An 18,828-nucleotide genomic window follows, 5' to 3' on the forward strand; every position below is an offset into this window, starting at 1 on the left:
CAAGGGTGGCGGGGGGTGCTGGAGCCTATCCCAGCTGTCTTCAGCTGAGAGTCTGGGTACACCCTGGACTGGTGGCCAGCCAATCACAGGGCACATATAGACAAACAACCATTCACACTCACATTCATACCTATGGACAATTTGGAGTCGCCAATTAACCTAGCATGATTTTGGAATGTTGGAGGAAACCGGAGTACCCGGAGAAAACCCACGCATGCACGGGGAGAACATGCAAACTCCACACAGAGATGGCAGAGGGTGGAATTGCATTTGGGAAATAATTTAGACAATATTTAAACGTGCAAAAAAGATGATACGCTCTATTAATCACTTTAAAATCAATGTACCATAAATTCTGGTGTATAAGCCACAGCTTTTTTCTTAAAGGGGACCAATAAATGTAGCTAGAATGTTGTATTTTCATGTTAAACGATGCCAACGTTTCAGATAATGAGGTTTACGTATTTGGAAGTGAGCACTGAAAGAAGTTATGGATGGCCCAAAACGCTTTGTTTCAAAAGGCGTGGTAAAACTCTTCCTTTGTGATGTCACAGAGGGGCGGACTTCCTTATATGGTTCATAGTTAGGAAACACATGTTAACCTATCGGGTAACAGTATAACAATGTAACAGTCTGACTCACAGTGTCAATTAACAATGGTATGAGAAATATACAAACACGTACCGATGTGAGTTTAAAAAAATAATTTACCCTTAATGCATCCGAGCAAACCATTAATTGAGGCACTGCGATGACGTCAGCCTCCCTCAGGTGATCATACCGGTCGGCCGGTATCACTGGACATTTTATTCTATTCTTACTAATATGCGATTAATTGTAATAAATGAATGAAGTTTTTTTACGAAGTGAAACTATAAAAAAAACAGACATTTCAATGCTCATGAATTTAATGTATTTATCATAGATTATACAGGATGATGTTTCTGTCTGTTGCCCTTTCTTATCTGTTACAATTCTTTTCTTTTTTCCCAGCAGGGCCGTCTATCAGTTTATCAATTGCCCTTACAAAAGACATTTGTCCTTGTGGGCTTTCAAGTTCCACAATGCAACCTTAAAAAAAGCACCTGGCAACCTCAGCCCCTTTCCACTTCATGCCCACAGTGCACTGCAAATGGCGTCTTAAGGTGACTACTCAGGTGTTTTCATCTGCAGGCCCAGACGTTAAGACAGATTTCCACCTATGCAACGCATCATGCCGCTTTTTGGCCTCCAGCAGTCGTCGGACCTCATTGAGGTCATCACATGTGAAGAACAGTGTCCTGATTAGACCTTCATCAGTGTGGATATTTGTGTATGTGTGTATGCGTGTGTGTGTGTGTGTGAGATGTAAGGTCGACACAAGCAGTTCTTCTGCTGTGATATCGCCTAAATTTCACAAAGCCACCTGAGTCGTGGGACCTCTTCTCATGCCACCTCCCTCTCTCTGACACCAGCAGACACCTGCACACATGCAAGAGTCCAATGCAGTGATACGTAGCAGCCACCTTAGCATTCATTCATTCATTCATTCATTCATGACTATAGGGGTGTTATATTATGTTTAGAGGGCTCTAATGATATTCATTCATTTTCTACTGCTTTTCCTCACGAGGGTCGCAGGGGTTGCTGGAGCCTATCCCAGCTGTCTTTGAGCGAGAAGCAGGGTACACCCTGGACTGGTCGCCAGCCAATCACAGGGCACATATAGACAAACAACCATTCACACTCACATTCATACCTATTGACAATTTGGAGTCGCCAATTAACCTAGCGTGTTTTTGGAATGTGGGAGGAAACCGGAGTACCCGGAGAAAACCCACGCATGCACGGGGAGAACATGCAAACTCCACACAGAGATGGCAGAGGGTGGAATTGAACCCTTGACTTTAGCATATTATATATTAATGACTGGTCGCAAATGGCTATATACTCACAGAGACATTATTGAACCCAGCTGCCATCGGGTGGTTTTGTGCTGGTGGTATTCTCACGTGGTTCTCCTGACATGGACATGATCATGAATCAGAATATTAAAAAAATGACGAACATACGAAGATAGAATAGTCTCTTACTGTGGCATCTGGTTCGTAAGTGTCGTTACTGAAACCAGCAGTCGAAGGGGATGGGTTGGTCAAAGTCGTGACCCTCCTTTGAATTCGTAGATAGTAAACCAGGAGCGCTATGAGTGTGCCAATCAACAGCATGACCACGATGATTGATGCCGCAATCCCTCCAGCGTTGTCAGGCTTCGCTGAGGCTGCAGAGGAAATAAAATACATTTCACCTTTTGTTACTTAGAATTGGAATAGTATGATATTTGTATGAATATTATTGTGATGTTCATCTCTTGCCATCTTGAAGGAAATATGAAAGTACTGCAATATCATACGTTCATTTATTTTCTACCGCTTATCCTCACGAGAGTCGCGGGGGTGCTGGAGCCTATCCCAGTCCTATCTGGACTGGTCGCCAGCCAATCACAGGGCACATATAGACAAACTGATACAATATTAATAAATTAAATATTTTCATATTTAGGGCATAGAAAATCTGTTTACGTTACAAGTTCTAACATCATTAGAGCCCTCTAGGCATGAAATAACACCCCTATAGTCACTTTTACAATTGTATTATTCGATATAGTAGTTCATTCATTCATTCATTTTCTACCGCTTATCCTCACGAGGGTCCCGGGGGTGCTGGAGCCTATCCCAGTCCTATCTGGACTGGTCGCCAGCCAATCACAGGGCACATATAGACAAACTGATTCAATATTAATAAATGAAATATTTTCATATTTAGGGCATAGAAAATCTGTTTACGTTACAGGTTCTAACATCATTAGAGCCCTCTAGACATCAAGTAACACCCCTATAGTCACCTTTACAATTGTATTATTCAATATAGTAGTTCATTCGTTCATTCATTCATTCATTTTCTACCGCTTATCCTCACGAGTGTCGTGGGGGGTGCTGGAGCCTATCCCAGTCTATCTGGACTGGTCGGCAGTCAATCACAGAGCACATATAGACAAACTGATACAATATTAATAAATTAAATATTTTCATATGTAGGGCATAGAAAGTCTGTTTACGTTACAGGTTCTAACATCATTAGAGCCCTCTAAGCATGAAATAACACCCCTATAGTCACTTTTACAATTGTATTATTCGATATAGTAGTTAATCGGAGAAAATAACACATATTAGACATAAACAGACACAAATTAGTAGTTTTTTTCCTGGGCAGCTTACCTATCAATTTATTGTAACGGCGGCTTTAAATGGCTGATGTTATTATGATTTTAATATTGTGCCTGTTAGATATTCTAAATCTGTAATAAATGCCAGTTCTGGTGATCACGTCGGATTCTTGTCTCACCAAACAAATTACTGCCACCTAGTGACCAATGTACAATACTACATTCACAATATGAATGCTTCTTATGTCTTGTATTCGTATATTTATTCATTTAGCTGGTTCAGTTGTTTCTTTCCTTACCTTTATCGACATCAGTGACTTTTTTAGCACAGTTGATCCCGATGGTGTACTCAATGTCATCCAGAGCCAGGGCACCAGATGAACCCTTGATTCCCTCAAAGACAATCTGCCAACAAAAAATATCACATTCAGAAATATCCTGTGTACGAGCAGTTTTAATGGCGAGAGTCTGACCTGGTATTCTTCAGTGGAAATGATGTCAAGGTGGAAGCGTCTCCATGGACCTCCAAGCTCGCTCACCTCTAGCAGCTCTTTGAGAAGACCTTTCGACAATGTCCATACCTTTAACTGGCTGTCTGCTGCATAATACAATTATAAATAAATACAACAAATACAGTTAAAAAACAATGCATTATGTATATATTCATTAATTCTTTCATTTTCTACCGCTTTTTCCTCACGAGGGTCGTGGGGGGTGCTGGAGCCTATCCCAGCTGTCTTCGGGCGAGAGGCGGGGTACACCCTGGACTAGTCGCCAGCCAATCACAGGGCACATATAGACAAACAACCATTCACACTCACATTCATACCTATGGACAATTTGGAGTCGCCAATTAACCTAGCATGTTTTTGGAATGTGGGAGGAAACCGGAGTACCCGGAGAAAACCCACGCATGCGCAGGGAGAACATGCAAACTCCACACAGAGATGGCCAAGGGTGGAATTGAACCCTGGTCTCCTGGCTGTGAGGTCTGCGCGCTAACCACTCGACCGCCGTGCCTCCTATTATGTATATATTACTAATAAAATCATGTGGCATGAATACACCATCGTAGCAATCTTATTCTTACACGAGTATGGTTTGAAAGCCCAGAATTTCAGACAAGTTCCTTTAGTCGGGGGCAAGTGCGGGCTGAGCAGCTGAGCCTTCTGATTGGCTGCTGTCCTGTTGCTACTTGGAAAGAACAGGAAGTGGCCTAGAAAAAAAAGAAAACAGTGACATTTTTTTTGTTTTTGTTTTTTTGCAAGAAGATGAACTTTGATTGTTTTTGTTCTGTCGCTAACCTTTCTCGGTTCCGAGGGTGTGATCTTCCAACGGGGTGGAGTAGTGACCGTCTGCCTCGTGGCTCGTCAACTCCCAATCCAGTTGGTCCCGATTGCTGTTCTGAGTGTTGCTCCAGCCGCACATTCCTCTCTCGAGACTGCACTTTGAACCTGAGGCATTGAACAGAAAACACATTATGATCATCTCTTGCAATATAGAGGTTTGATTATTGCTTTGTGGTAGATTATGGTGAATTATTAGTCAAAACATATTGAAATAGCGATCGTCTTGAGTCCCTGCAGCATATGTGATGTACACAATGAATAAAAGGTATGTAAAGGTGACTATAGGGATGTTATTTCATATCGACGGGACTCTAATAATGTTAAAAACCATATATAGAAAGTCATAAACAGGTTTTCTAACCACAAAAATATTCAATTTATTACACTGAAGTGGAAATTAATTAATCCTGGTCAGGTATGGAGCCAATTAACCGCTATAAATGAGAGATATCTGTAATAAAATGGAATTAAAACTGGAATCAAGTTCAGCAATCCAACCTGTTTGACGTTTCATGAAGCAGTAGAGTGTTAAACCAGCAAACCTTCATTTTCACACGGATGTGCAGAAAGGGAAATATCATCAATGGCAACATGGGTGTCTTTTCCTCCTCTTCCAATCACTTCAAACTGCAGCTGGAAAACAAAATGTCAACACATGAAAGCTTGGAGAACTTGGAGAAATCCAACACAAGCATGACAAGACCATGCAAACTCCACACAGAGTTGTTGTGAGGCCCCAACATGCTGCCCACAAAGATAAACAGTGAAGAACATATGAAGAAATGTAGTAAAATGTGTATTTATGTGACATTAATCTATAATAGTGTAGTATTTTGAAAGGTGTAATATCATCCAATTAAGGCTCTCCGCATTCTACCTGCCAGTCCGCAAGGCTAGTGGAGATGTTGCCATTGCCATGGCGCCAGACATCTCCCTGGTTCAGACTATCTGTGAAGATCTTCACCCTTTCACCCTTCGCAGGCTTCATATACACCGATAGAGAACCTGAAAACAATACACAGTCAAAATATAAAGGCAACATGTGTGGCATACAGTATCAAGATGCTGATGAGACAGCATGATTGGTGCTATTGCACAGGTTGACCACAATAAAAGGCCACTCCAAAATGTAATGTGTAATGTGTCTAAATGTGTACATTTAGATCCTTGAGTTCAGCTCATGAAAAAATGGTGTTGTGTTTATATTTTTTGTTGAGCGTATATTGCTTGTGTGCTGTGTTCAGGGGACTCACCGGGATTCTCGCCTCCCATGTGATACCAGAAATGGAGACACTCTGTTTTAACTGTTCCCTGGCGAATAGGTGACGTCAGGGCTGCTGTTGCACCAGCGGGAAAGGAGCTTCTTCCAGTGTTAACCATCATGTAAAAACCTACACACAAATTATTATATAAAATTATTACTTGTTGAAGTTTTAAAGGGCGGCACGGCGGTCGAGTGGTTAGCGGGCGGTCGAGTGGTTAGCGCGCAGACCTCACAGCTAGGAGACCAGGGTTCAATTCCACCCTCGGGCATCTCTGTGTGGAGTTTGCATGTTCTCCCCGTGCATGCGTGGGTTTTCTCCGGGTACTTTGGTTTCCTCCCACATTCCACAATCATGCTAGGTTAATTGGCCACTCCAAATTGTCCATAGGTATGAATGTGAGTGTGAATGGTTGTTTGTCTATATGTGCCCTGTGATTGGCTGGCGATCAGTCCAGGGTGTACCCCGCCTCTCGCCCGAAGACAGCTGGGATAGGCTCCAGCACCCCCCGACCCTTGTGAGGAAAAAGCGGTAGAAAATGAATGAATGAATGAATGAGGTTTTAAAATGTCTAATAGTGTGTTTAACTAAATTGCTACTACTGCCGTTTGGTTGAATATGGCGTATTATTATTCAAAACATATGCATTTATAAGCAAATGTACGTATTTTTGGGCCAAATTTTCAATCATAAAAATGGCTAAATGAACAAAATACAAATATAAAGCATTTAGAAGATGTTATATCTTCTAAATGATATATCAGAGTAATTTCCGTGATGACGCATGGCCCTTTAAGAGGCGGGGCCTGGGAAGTGAAGTGCATGTGACAGCTAGCTACTGTAGCTGATGCTAGTAACTGATGTGATGCTACTAGACTGGTCTCTAGATGTCGGATGTTAGAGTAAAAGTGACTATACGAGTGTTATTTCATGTCTAACAATGCTAGAAGCCATATTTAGATGGTTTTTGAAAATATTCCATTCATTAATATTGCATCCTACTTCGCGGAAATTCACTTATTAAATTACCTGCAACAAACAAGGGACAATTGTACATTAAAATGGCTACGTTTCATTACCCAGTTCTGTTTCCAGACTGTGATCAGTTTTGGGCCCAGTCCCTGTCGCAGTGTGTCCACTCCGATGAACCCAGTAAGCCTGACCAGAGCTTTTGTAGCCACAATCCTGGCCCTCAAAGGAGCACACCCTCGGCACGGTGCAGGGACGGGCCAACAGCGCCACATCATCAATGGCCACTCGACCGTCAAAGCCAGAGCGAACGGCCTCAAACATCAGCTGTGAGGGGAAGAACCATTTTAGAGGGGGAAATACTTAAATACAATCTTCATGGTATTTTGTAGATGTTGGATCATACCTGATGTGTTGTGAGCTGGTGTGGTACTGGGCAGTGTGCTTCGTGCCACATGTTGCCATGAGCTCCACTGCGAGTCCACAGCACCTCCTCGTATCCATTCGTGTCAATTAATTTCACATTCAGAGAACCTAGGAGAAGAAAGGATTGTTCTAATTTCAAATGGGACTATTGTAATTTCCGCGCCATAACTTATAAGGCCGCAGTCTCAATTACGGGGTGTATTTCTGAACTTAACACATACATAAGGCCTGAAAACCAGCATCATTGCTGACCAGCCAGAAAATACGGAAATTGTTTGACTTCAGCAGTTCCACTGCCTTTTTAACATTCCATTACCAGCAGGTTTCAAGATGCCTCGTCCTGGCTGAACACCTCACCTGTGTTTGGTCCGTAGATTTTGTAGAAGAAGGTCAGGCATTTGTCTGTATGACCTGGTAATAGCGGGAGTGACAGCAAACGTCCAAATGCACCACGCAGTGAGGAACTCCACATGTCCACCACAAGACTTTTACCTGTACCAGAAAAGATATACAAAATTGTTGTCTGTTATTGGTATTGCAGTATTCCATTCTGTTTTATTTTATATTGATTTATTTTATTGTATTTTCATTGAGGATGAGCACAATTATTGAATTACACACATTGTAAATCGGTGAAGTCACCACATGACTCTTAGTATCAAATTATATTATATAATTATATAATTAATATAATTCATTCATTCATTTTCTACCGCTTTTCCTCACGAGGGTCGCGGGGGGTGCTGGAGCCTATCCCAGCTGTCTTCGGGCGTAAGGCGGGGTACACCCTGGACTGGTCGCCAGCCAATCACAGGGCACATATAATTAATATAATTAAGAATTATATTAATTATTATAATAATTATATTATATATATTTATATTATTTTTATTATTATTATATTTATACTATTTGTATTATTATATTATTATATTTATTATAATTTATTAATTTATTATTTATTATATTATAAATAAAGTTAGTAAGGCTTATTCAACTATAATTTAGGTTTTAATTTACACATACTATCTGCATTATGCTATGAGCATGCACAATGACATAGTATTCTTATTCTGTTATTTATTTTATTGTATTTTTCATTGATGAGCACAGTTATTGAATTACACACATTGTAAATCGGTGAAGTCACCACATGACTCTTAGTATCAAATTATATTATATAATTATATAATTTATATAATTAATAATTATATAAATTATTATAATTATTATATTATATATTATTATTATTATTATTATTATTATTACTATTATTATTATTATTTATTTATTATATTATAAATAAAGTTAGTAAGGCTTATTCAACTGTAATTTAGGTTCTAATTTACACATACTATATGCATATACTATGAGCGTGCACAATGACACAGTATTCTTATTCTGTTATTTAATAAACACACCAAACCCGATCGTGTGGTCCATCCCATCAAGCTGTGTCCAGTCAAAATTGTCACTGTTGTCCTGGTACCATCCACAGAGTCTATCCTCAAAGTTGCATGACAGTTCTGCCCCAGAAACATTCAAAGCAAAGCAGTGAATTGAGAAAGAGGAATTAGGGCCTATACTGTTTTATTATTGGAATGAAAATACTTACCGGTTGAAGAAGATGGAAAATAGTTTGCATGGCAACCGCTGAAGTAAACATTTTTTACTTTAATCTTGGCGCAAGGACATAGTTTCACCGCACGGGATTCAAATGCCAACTGTTAAAGAAAAGCGTAACATATACTGTATAGTACTTTCTCATTTGTACATAAATTAGCCACACTGGACTATAACCCGCACATGTCAACATCATAAAATTACATATTGTGGCATATATTATGAGCCATAAAAAAAACCACAACCCATTGCAAAGTGCAGGAGATCATTACAACAATCTGGACTCATGGTGACATCTTACAAAGAATGCTCATCATGCAGCAACTTAATACTAAAAAAAGCAATCTATACCTAATAAACAAAATAAAATAAACAAATGTTTGAATACAAATTTAAAATTAAATAAAAAAGTTCTCACCATAATACTTTTCTATTTAATTGAAGGACAAGCAGCATAGAAAATGGATGGAGTCCAGCGGGAGACTGACGTCATTGCAGCGTCTTAATTTATGGAAAAACTTTAAAATAGTTGTTTTTATTTCACATTAAAGTATTTTGCTGGTAGGGAATCAGGAAGCCCAACCACTTGTTCCTGATGTTTTCCTCGCTAGGAATTGTCAACAATTGTCCATTACACTCCAAGAAAGACTTCTTGGTAGACGTTGCTAACACCCTAAACAGAGAAGCAGAGCTTGGGGGAGGGCGTGGAGCATATTTGGACTACAACGCACACCTATATAAGGAAACTTGCCAATCTGCGACACCACAAATCGCCAGTGTTAGAACGCCCTCTGAAACTAATTATTAATTGGTTTCAATTATTAATTATTAGTTGTCTAATCACAAGTAATTTCCTCTGTTTCTCTATTCTTGCAAGTACTACCTATACAAAAAGTGTACCTGAAAACGATGTTTTCTGGCTCCAATGGCCACCTCCGCATGTTGCCATTCCGCCTCCCCTATTCCGGTCTTTCCACCGAATTCCCACAGTTTTGGTTGCACTCCCAACATGCTGTCTATCACCCTGACAGACAGTTCACCTGCAATGGTTGACATAGAGTATGTATACTGGCAAAAGATTCATTCAGTATATTTATTAACGTGGGTACCTATGTGAGCTGGATTGCCTGTAAGTGAAAAATCAAAGCTTAAGGTACAAGCCGGGCCGGAAGGGCCCAGGAGGGGGGTCTGCGTCTGGGCCTCAGTCAGTTGCTGGCCTGGTGCCTTGATCACATACAAGTATTCCTCTGAGAATTGACAAAGACATCAATCAGACCAGAATGTGATGTAGTTACTTCAAGGAAAAAGTGTCCCAATGGGTACCTTTTGCAGTGGAATTCTTGTGAAGCAACCAACTTTGACTCCCGATACTGGTGTCTGTCCAAGCTGAGCTGCCTTTACTGTAGGAGAAATCCCCTGTAACAATAACAGCAGCGTAGTTATTGTATATTGTATAAGTATGAGGTTTAGAGTCAGCAAACTAGAACAGTTAGCATAAGTAAATATGAGCAAACAAAGTGAAAGAACGCACCACACTGGGCTTCATCCTCTGCACCTTCACAGTCAGGGTGAAAGTCACACATCATTTCTGGCTCCGTGCACGGATCTTTGGGAGATTTAGGAATTTTTTCCAAAGTAACACTTTCTGGAAAAAAAAAACAAAAAACAGAAGTCCACCACTGTAAATTACCGGTTCTCCAACTGAGAACATTTCATTCGTTTCTCAGCACCATTACCGTTTGATGGGCGACATTCAGAAGACAACAAAATGTCGTCAACAGCAATACCGCCAAATGCTAAATCCCTGACTGCTGCCATGATAAGAATCTAGAAGAAGAACGGAGAACAAAACAGCCCAAAACAGTGAGCATAATAGGTATAATTCACATACATTTTGCAGCAAAGTGATGTATTTTATTTTGTTAATTGATGGTTTTGTAGCAACAGCAAACAGGTTGCATGCATCTTTCCCACAGAACCTGTCAGGTTCAAACTCCTGTGACACTTTTAAAAACACTTAAATGCAGAAATCCAGAAGGGACAGGCAACAATATTCAAAGTTACTCGCAGCGAGGAGAGTGAAACCACATACCCAGTGACATGCCGCTCCACTCTGAATATGCAGTTCACACTCCTCTCTTTTTATTCTCTTTTGGGGGTCCCTACTACATGGTCGTGCAACTCTAAGGGGGGGGGGGGGCGGGGGGGGGGGGGGGGTCGGTGCAGTTGCACGAGCTGTATTTGTTTGTCTGTGTGTATGTGTGTGTGTATATGTGAGAGCAATTACTTTTATTGTTTTATGAGTTCTTATATGGACACATTCTTGCAGGATTAACATGAGCATCTGCAGGGTTGCTGTTGCCGCATCCAGGCACCTCCAGGGTCACTGGGGGTCTCTGATAAGGGTCACGGGAACATTCCCTCTTCAGCACATTCAAACACTTTCTATTGTCTAAGCAAATGGATATAAGGGTGATAACTAATGCTATATTTATTCTATCTACATTTTATTCTAACAGAACCCCACCAACTAAAATCTCTATGGGTATGGAAATCATCAGAATTGATATTTTTTATATTTTTTAATTGAATTATGGATTCTGTGTGTGTGTGTTTAAGAGAACCACTCACCTGAAAAGGGCTATTATTGACAATTTCCACTTCAGCTTTCACCCAAACATCACCCAGAGCTCCGCCCCGCTCCCAAATAGGGGTGATGCTCTTATCTGCCACCAGTACCGTCAGCCCACCAGACCTCGGCCCAAACTGGTGTGTGTACATAATCATCTGCAGCAGGGAGTTCACACACAACACAAAAGTTGTCATTATTTCAGTTATGCTTGAGTATGTAGAACTTAGCATGGAAAAAGCAAGTTCAAATAAAATTGCCTTGCAAGGATGAGTACTGTTGGTGGGCTGCAGACGAGGACTTTGGAAAGCTGCCCAGTCTTGCAGGAGCCCCTCATCAGGAACGGTGACATACAAGAAGTGACCTGCAACACGTATCGCCTGTTTGAGTCTCAGTCGCAAGCACAGAAACTCAATAATGTTTGTTTCGGAGTCACCACAGCGGATCTTTTGATCGGCATACTGATTTTGTCTTGAGTACTTTATATTCCGGATGCCCTTCCTGAATATCAATGATGCTTACTAGTGGAGATTCAAACCCAGGGCGTCCAGAATGCTAACCACTACACTACAGCAGCTCACTGAAACTCAATAATCTGTTTGAATATATAATCAAAAGCGGTGTTACCTGATGCACTGTTGCTGGAGTGGTCCCGTCCTGGTCCTTTCACGGGATCTGAAATGGGAATGTTTCCCTGGCTCATCCTGACCCATTTCAGTTTGGACAATGACCTGAGGTCCCAATCACACAGGTCTTTCTCAAAGTCGCAGCGACGATAACCTTCTGTATAAACACAAAACACATGAGTACACACACGTCTTGATGCCATTTTATTTACCTAGCCTCCTTTCAAATCCTTCTCCTGAACATTGCGCGCAGTGCCTGTCACTGCATTTGCTACATGGAGTAACTTCATGCCTATAATACATTATTTTTGTCTGTGGGACGAGCATCAGGGCTCGTAAAGGTGTAAATGTGACTATAGGGGTGTTATATTATGTTTAGTGGGCTCTAATGATATTCATTCATTTTCTACCGCTTATCCTCACGAGGGTTGAGGGGGTGCTGGAGCCTATCCCAGCTGTCTTCAGGCGAGAGGTGATGTACACCCTGGACTGATCGCCAGCCAATCACTCGGCACATATAGACAAACAACCATTCACACTCACATTCATACCTATGGACAATTTGGAGTCGCCAATTAACCTAGCATGTTTTTGGAATGTGGGAGGAAACCGGAGTACCCGGAGAAAACCCACGCATGCACAAGGAGAACATGCAAACTCCACACAGAGATGGCCGAGGGTGGGATTGAACTCGGACTTCCCAAGAAATGAACGGGTGAAAGTGTCACATGGTTTTACTGAAGGCACAAGCCATCAACCTTTTCATGAATTCCATTGTAAATATTGATGAGGCTTTCTGATTTCTCACCACAGTTCTCCTCATCCGTTCCATCACCACAGTCGTCAGTGCCATCACACACCTGGCGTTGCGCTACACAGCCCTCACGCTTACACTCCAGCATTCCATCGGGACACTCTTTCCCAGGAAGTGGCACTGGAGAAAATAGGAGACAAAATTAATTCATTCATTTATTTTCTATCGCTTTTTCCTCACAAGGGGTGCTGGTGCTTGGGGCGAGAGGCGGGGTACACCCTGGACTGGTCGCCAGCCAATCACAGGGCACAAACAACCATTCACACTCACATTCATACCTATGGACAATTTGGAGTCGCCAATTAACCTAGCATGTTTTTGGAATGTGGGAGGAAACCGGAGTACCCGGAGAAAACCCACGCATGCACGGGGAGAACATGCAAACTCCACACAGAGATGGCCGAGGGTGGAACCGAACCCTGGTCTCCTAGGGTTTAAAAAAACAATAACACTGCAAAACATGACAATTACAAGCAGGCAGTCAAGCAGACACATTATGTGTACCTGAAATGCAATGAGATCCCATATTCCTACTTGGATACTCTCACTTTAACAATATGTGTGTACTGACTAAGTCGTATTACTATCATTGCTACTGCAGAACTGGTACAAGTCTCCAGTGAATGTATACCTGACATTACAGTATATGATATTTGGGTGCTCACAGGGTAAAGCGCAGTCCAGGAACTCCAGCTGGTCTACAGCTATATCGCCTCTCTGTCCTTCAGACCGGTGTGAGTAAAGATGGATCTGAAATGTTGTGGCAATGCGGCCCAGAAAGATGATGGCCTCTCTCCATCCCCGGACGCTGGTGGCCTCAGGACGCCACACGACGGCCTGTTGAGCGTTCTCCTGAATTACAGACGCCCACAGTGGAGAAGAGCCAAGTCCTGTTTCACCTGCAAGGAATCACATGTTGACTTTAGTCGGCAGTCCGTGGCTATCATATCTAAAGAAAGGATTCGACGGGGGTTACCTGAATCCCACATGAAATATCTAAGACGAAGGCGACATGTGGGGGACGACTGTTGCATCGATGGTGACACCAGGACAGCGGTGCTGACACTGGCGGACTTGACCTCAGTCACAGCCATAAACCAACCTGTGTGATGATGCGGTATTACACTCATATTACATGCATTTTTTTTAATACAGAGTTCCTGCAGTTTTTATTTAATGGAGTCTTTTTTCCCCTGCGTCAAATATATTTATCACCTAGGGTTTTTTTTTTTTTGTAAAATCGGTTCAGTTGAATGAAATACCAACAATTATCTGTATTATATTTACAAATAACGTGTTGATTATTTTACTTATATAAAATATAAATATAGTGTAGAAAACTTTTCCCTTCAGATATTTGACCTGACGCCGAGTGCCCTCAACATCTGTACACAAATATTTCTATTCTATTCCACTTATTTGGTATATTTAATGCATTTTGATACAACTTGAGGTAAACAAAGTGGGTAAACCAAACACCTCAATCAATCAATAATGCATGCTGGGAAGTCCATGTGCACACTTCTGCAACAGGAAGTTACCCAGCATGCTTTGAGGGTTATTAATTCATTAGTATAAAATGTAATTGTTTTGCAAATATATCATTGTGTAGACATTTATTTTGATATTTGCGCAGTCTGTATGGTCTGTATGTATGGTTGGTATTGTTTTGTAGCACCGTGACTGAGGGAGATAGTCGGTTTGTGCAAATATGGCTATAAAATCCAACGGATGTTGCAGTGTGGATAATTTATTGGATTGGTTTTAGTATTTTTTAATGTGGAAAATGTATCAAAATGTCCCTTTCCATCTATTATTTTTTTCTGTATTCAGCCCCCGGCAGAAACCTTTTTTTTTACACCCTGACTTAATTTAGTTTACATGATTCTACATTTGATTCAGGAACTAATGGCACCGCTGCATGAAATACCTGAGGCAGTCCCGATGGTGAAGTCAGAGGAGGGCCCGCTTTGAGGCATCATGTCACCTCTCTGACGCCTCTCCCACTTGTAAGCTGCATTCAAGGACTGCTCCTTCCAGCCGCACAATCCAGCATCCTCAAAGTCACATACAAACCCCTTCAGATATCCTTGAGAGGAAAAAAAAAACCTTGATTAGTAATGCAAAATGTATATTTTTCCATATATACCCCAGTTTGTTTTGTATGTGTATGTATTCGATGTATTGGTGGATGCTTCTGTGTTAGGACATACCACAATCCTGCTCATCGTCACATTCAGAACAGTCACATACAAAGTCGCATTTCCTTTCGGGGCTTTCACATGGATGGCATGCAGCTGTGATATAAGAGCAAACAATCATGAACCTCCATGCAGTGCAGAGCAGTCAATGTCCTGCATGCATCAAGTTGGAATGGTTCTTTTTGGCTGAATTAAATGTTGTTTAGTTAATTAATTCAGTTGTCTCATAGCATATTTCATAACTCAGAGAATTTATGGCCGTTTTTTTTCCCCCAGCAGGTCCAAAGGCCGACGGGAAAGTAATCAGGTTAATGTCATGGGGAAAAAGACAACTGTACATCCAAAGGTCTCTCAGTCTGACATTACACTGTCAATCACATAGGACTGGTACATCTAGACTAGGTGGGACACACACACCACTCGGACTAGATAGGACAGCTGTAATCTGAGAGCTTGGTGCAATATCTAATCTATTTATCCTCTAAAAGGAGGAGGCAGGTCCAGACAGGAAAGGTTGATTCTTTAGTGATGAATAGGATACAATGGAGTGGGGCATCCCATTCACATTTAATGATGGTCATGGTGGGTCCAAGAAACCAAGATGGTTTGAATGACTTAATACTTTAGGAAGGGATGAAAGGACAGCTTTGAGAGCTGTCCTATCTAGTCTCACAACAACCTTAACAGTCTCGTTGTGATCAGTTGAATACCCTGAGAAAACTGTTGATGCTGTTTGTGTCTTGCTGCCTTCACTTTTAAGAAAAACAAGTCCTAATGTATTGAGATCAGTCACTAATTTGGCCGATCAACAATATTAAATTTTCTTTGCATTAAAAAAAAGTATGGTGACTCTCATCCTTCTTTTGCAATGTATGACAGTTACCTGAATGTGAGAACTAATTATATGAACTATATAAATACATTTACATCATAAACATAACATTGCCTTCAGCATATTGACACCCAATGTGATCTGCTTTGGATCATCAGCTGTCCTTCTCCCCACTTCTGATCATTTATCATGGTTTCATCTGCACATCTTATTCCACAATCTTCCACATCTTATTCTTTTCTGCAGAAAAGAAACTACAGCTTCCTCCATATTGAACAAATGAAACAAAAAAATGATAAAGCACACTTCTTCAAGAGATGGGCTGAGCAGATTCTTACCCAAGTGTAGTATCAAGGCCAAGATGAAGGCTGACATCCTGATTTGTAAAACGTCCTTCATCTTCCACCACATCTTTAGCGCCTCAAACCACGAAACCTAACCAGCTCTAGTCGACTCTTCCTGTACTTTCTCCACATTGATAACAGCTGGACTTTAAGTTCTCCCAGCATGCAATTGCACCACAGCGCCATAAAGAAAGTGCTCTTTCACACCCTACACCACAGTGTACAGTATTGCGAAAGAGACATGATTAATCAAGGCACATATTGGCAAGGCTTGTAGTGGTTTGACATGGAACCTTAACAAATATGTCAAGTGTATTTATAATTCCTTGTGTCTACATGGCTCATTATATGTTGTCAGTGATGTATGTCAAGTTTCAGAGTTGAAAGCATGTATTTTAAGCGACAAGTGAGTTGAGATGGCTAATGTTAGTTGGGTAAGAACAATGAGGACATAGTCTCGTAGAGTGTGCCTCTCAAAATGATCCACAAAAACAATCTTTGCAAGAACCGCTTTTACTCATTGTTAACCAACACAAAAACATGGTTGGTGGCAAACATCTACATCAAGGAGCATCATTTAGTTCCAGATCTAGTGACTTATCATGAAGTTATGCAAATATTTTGGCTCATACATCATAGAAAACCTGTTTATGACCTACAAATTTTTTAGACCCCTGTAGACATGCACTAACATCCTATAGTCAACACCAGTAGTCTTTTTTAGTAATCATAACCACAGCAAATAAGCCATTTTTGACATAAACAAGACTTGCTCATGTGTGTTGCAATACATGTTATCCACACGTGTGGACAGGAAATGACATTAGGGGTCCGAGTGAATTATGCCCCCTGTTTCTGTAGTCTGTATTATTATTATTATTATGATCATTTTGGTATTATTGTTGAGCTTAATGTCAGATAATTGAAACCTGTTGTTCCAACGACAGTCTGATACTTGTGTGCCTCACCGAATAATACTGACGCCTAGTGGCCGAAAAAATATCGAAGAATAAATTCGAACACTTTGCTTTCATTTCTTTACACAGGAAGTGAACAAACCTCAAATGACAAAACCTAAGTAAACACGTATACACGCAAATGTAGTCATTTTCATTGTCTTTATGATGATGATAAATTGGTACATTGTACATCAAACAAAATCAGAATGCCTTGCTGAAAGACACATTTTCTGACATTAGCAGCTAACATTGTTGTGTAAGTTCACACTTGATAGTCGGGCAGTCAGTCCAGAGAGCCAAATACGTGTCAGGTTTCCATAATATGTATAACAATATGGTAATACATACGCGGTATTAAAAAAGCCAGTGTTAAATGGTTTATGACTGTATTGCTAAATTAAAACTCAGTTTTGTTCCAGTTTATTTTAGTACCCTTCATTGTCCCATGTCACCTCATAGTCAGGATATCTGGCCTTCAGTTTCTCAGTGGTCACTGCGTGGTTTGCTCTTCCAAAGCCCTGTGAGGAATTAAAGAATATTCAATCAAATGTTTTGAGTACGTTATGTGCTGAGCTGGACACTCACCACAGAGTAGCCGTAAACGTGTATCTTCTTGGCCTGGGCATCATGTCTGATCCTGCCCCCTCCTACACACTCACAGTCCAGGAGTCCATCATTTTCAAGCTCCATTGAAACCTTCTCATAGATATCCACTGCCGTGCAAAGACACACGCATAATCATTTGATGTGATTGCATGAAACAAAACAAAAACTGCATGCATAGGAAAACATTGTGAAAGTAGCAAAAACTGCATGCATTTATGCGAGGTAGGTGGTGTAACTTTGATTAAGATTTAAGCGTTTTCGTGTTCATATTGTAAAATATTGGATGCACTGACGACCATAGTGTTATATAAATAGGGGGGACCTACATACGGTTTTAACTATATGGTTGGTACTGCTGTGTATGGGTGCATTACATAGTAAAAAGTTTTCGACATACAGAACTGTACAATTATATTCCATCTTGATAATGGTAAACATTTGGCTCAAGGTATGATGTAGTGCTGTGCTCCAACCACAATAATAAACATGTATACTCATTCATACTTGTGTCAGTGTATCCATCAATACAAAGCGCACACACATACTCACCATGGTACTCCGCCCAACCGTATCCTCGGACTATATCGACCTCTGTATCGTCTCCCTGCTCCCTGCTGTGTACTCTGATGAGAATGTACTTGAACACGCCGGAGGGGTCGATGTCTGCCTGAGGGATGTTTACCATACGGGCGGCTGCTTTCGTTTGGGTGCACATTTCCACGCAACTCGCCAGCAGGGACGCTAGTAAACAAAATGGTTCGTATCTTAATAGGATAATCAGTTTCTCTGTTTGTAAATTCAGAAGCAGACGATGGGATGAAAGTATTAAATTTATAATAACATGCCGACGACACGCGCGACGGTTATTTCTTTTACTTCCTGTATTGTCAAAATACTTCCGAGCAATATTTTCAGAATAAAAGTTTTACCAGGTGGATTGATCTACTTTTACCAACTTGGTAGGATAACTTGCCCAATGATTACTT

The 18,828-nt window shown here is 40.9% G+C and overlaps 2 protein-coding genes across 3 annotated transcripts; both read right to left on the reverse strand.

Annotated features, from left to right (window-relative positions):
- Nucleotides 1–110: 110 nt before the first annotated feature.
- Nucleotides 111–16,628, reverse strand: mamdc4 (MAM domain containing 4). Of its 2 annotated transcripts, none has more exons than XM_058064734.1 (29): nt 16,272–16,628; nt 15,114–15,197; nt 14,831–14,989; nt 13,877–14,002; nt 13,566–13,799; nt 12,895–13,020; nt 12,088–12,243; nt 11,721–11,824; nt 11,463–11,618; nt 10,568–10,658; nt 10,363–10,476; nt 10,155–10,247; nt 9,941–10,078; nt 9,732–9,871; nt 8,824–8,932; nt 8,630–8,734; nt 7,566–7,700; nt 7,189–7,316; nt 6,893–7,109; nt 5,805–5,942; nt 5,429–5,556; nt 5,094–5,184; nt 4,507–4,656; nt 4,293–4,418; nt 3,676–3,797; nt 3,502–3,607; nt 2,073–2,257; nt 1,935–2,000; nt 111–1,461 (listed from the first exon to the last, which is right to left on the reverse strand). In XM_058064734.1, the coding sequence occupies exons 1-29, from the start codon at nt 16,342–16,344 to the stop codon at nt 1,426–1,428; spliced, it is 3,636 nt and encodes a 1,211-aa protein (XP_057920717.1). In that variant the 5' UTR covers nt 16,345–16,628; the 3' UTR covers nt 111–1,425. The 2 variants fall into 2 exon arrangements, with proteins under 2 accessions (XP_057920717.1, XP_057920716.1); XM_058064733.1 differs by having other exon boundaries at nt 112–1,461; nt 3,676–3,800.
- Nucleotides 16,629–16,774: 146 nt separating this feature from the next.
- phpt1 (phosphohistidine phosphatase 1) lies at nt 16,775–18,738 on the reverse strand. Its single transcript, XM_058064735.1, has 3 exons — nt 18,392–18,738; nt 17,822–17,949; nt 16,775–17,754 (listed from the first exon to the last, which is right to left on the reverse strand). The coding sequence occupies exons 1-3, from the start codon at nt 18,555–18,557 to the stop codon at nt 17,662–17,664; spliced, it is 387 nt and encodes a 128-aa protein (XP_057920718.1). The 5' UTR covers nt 18,558–18,738; the 3' UTR covers nt 16,775–17,661.
- Between the last annotated feature and the right edge of the window lie 90 nt (nt 18,739–18,828).

Source organism: Doryrhamphus excisus, chromosome 2 (genome assembly GCF_030265055.1).
Source record: "Doryrhamphus excisus isolate RoL2022-K1 chromosome 2, RoL_Dexc_1.0, whole genome shotgun sequence".
Taxonomy (NCBI): domain Eukaryota; kingdom Metazoa; phylum Chordata; class Actinopteri; order Syngnathiformes; family Syngnathidae; genus Doryrhamphus; species Doryrhamphus excisus.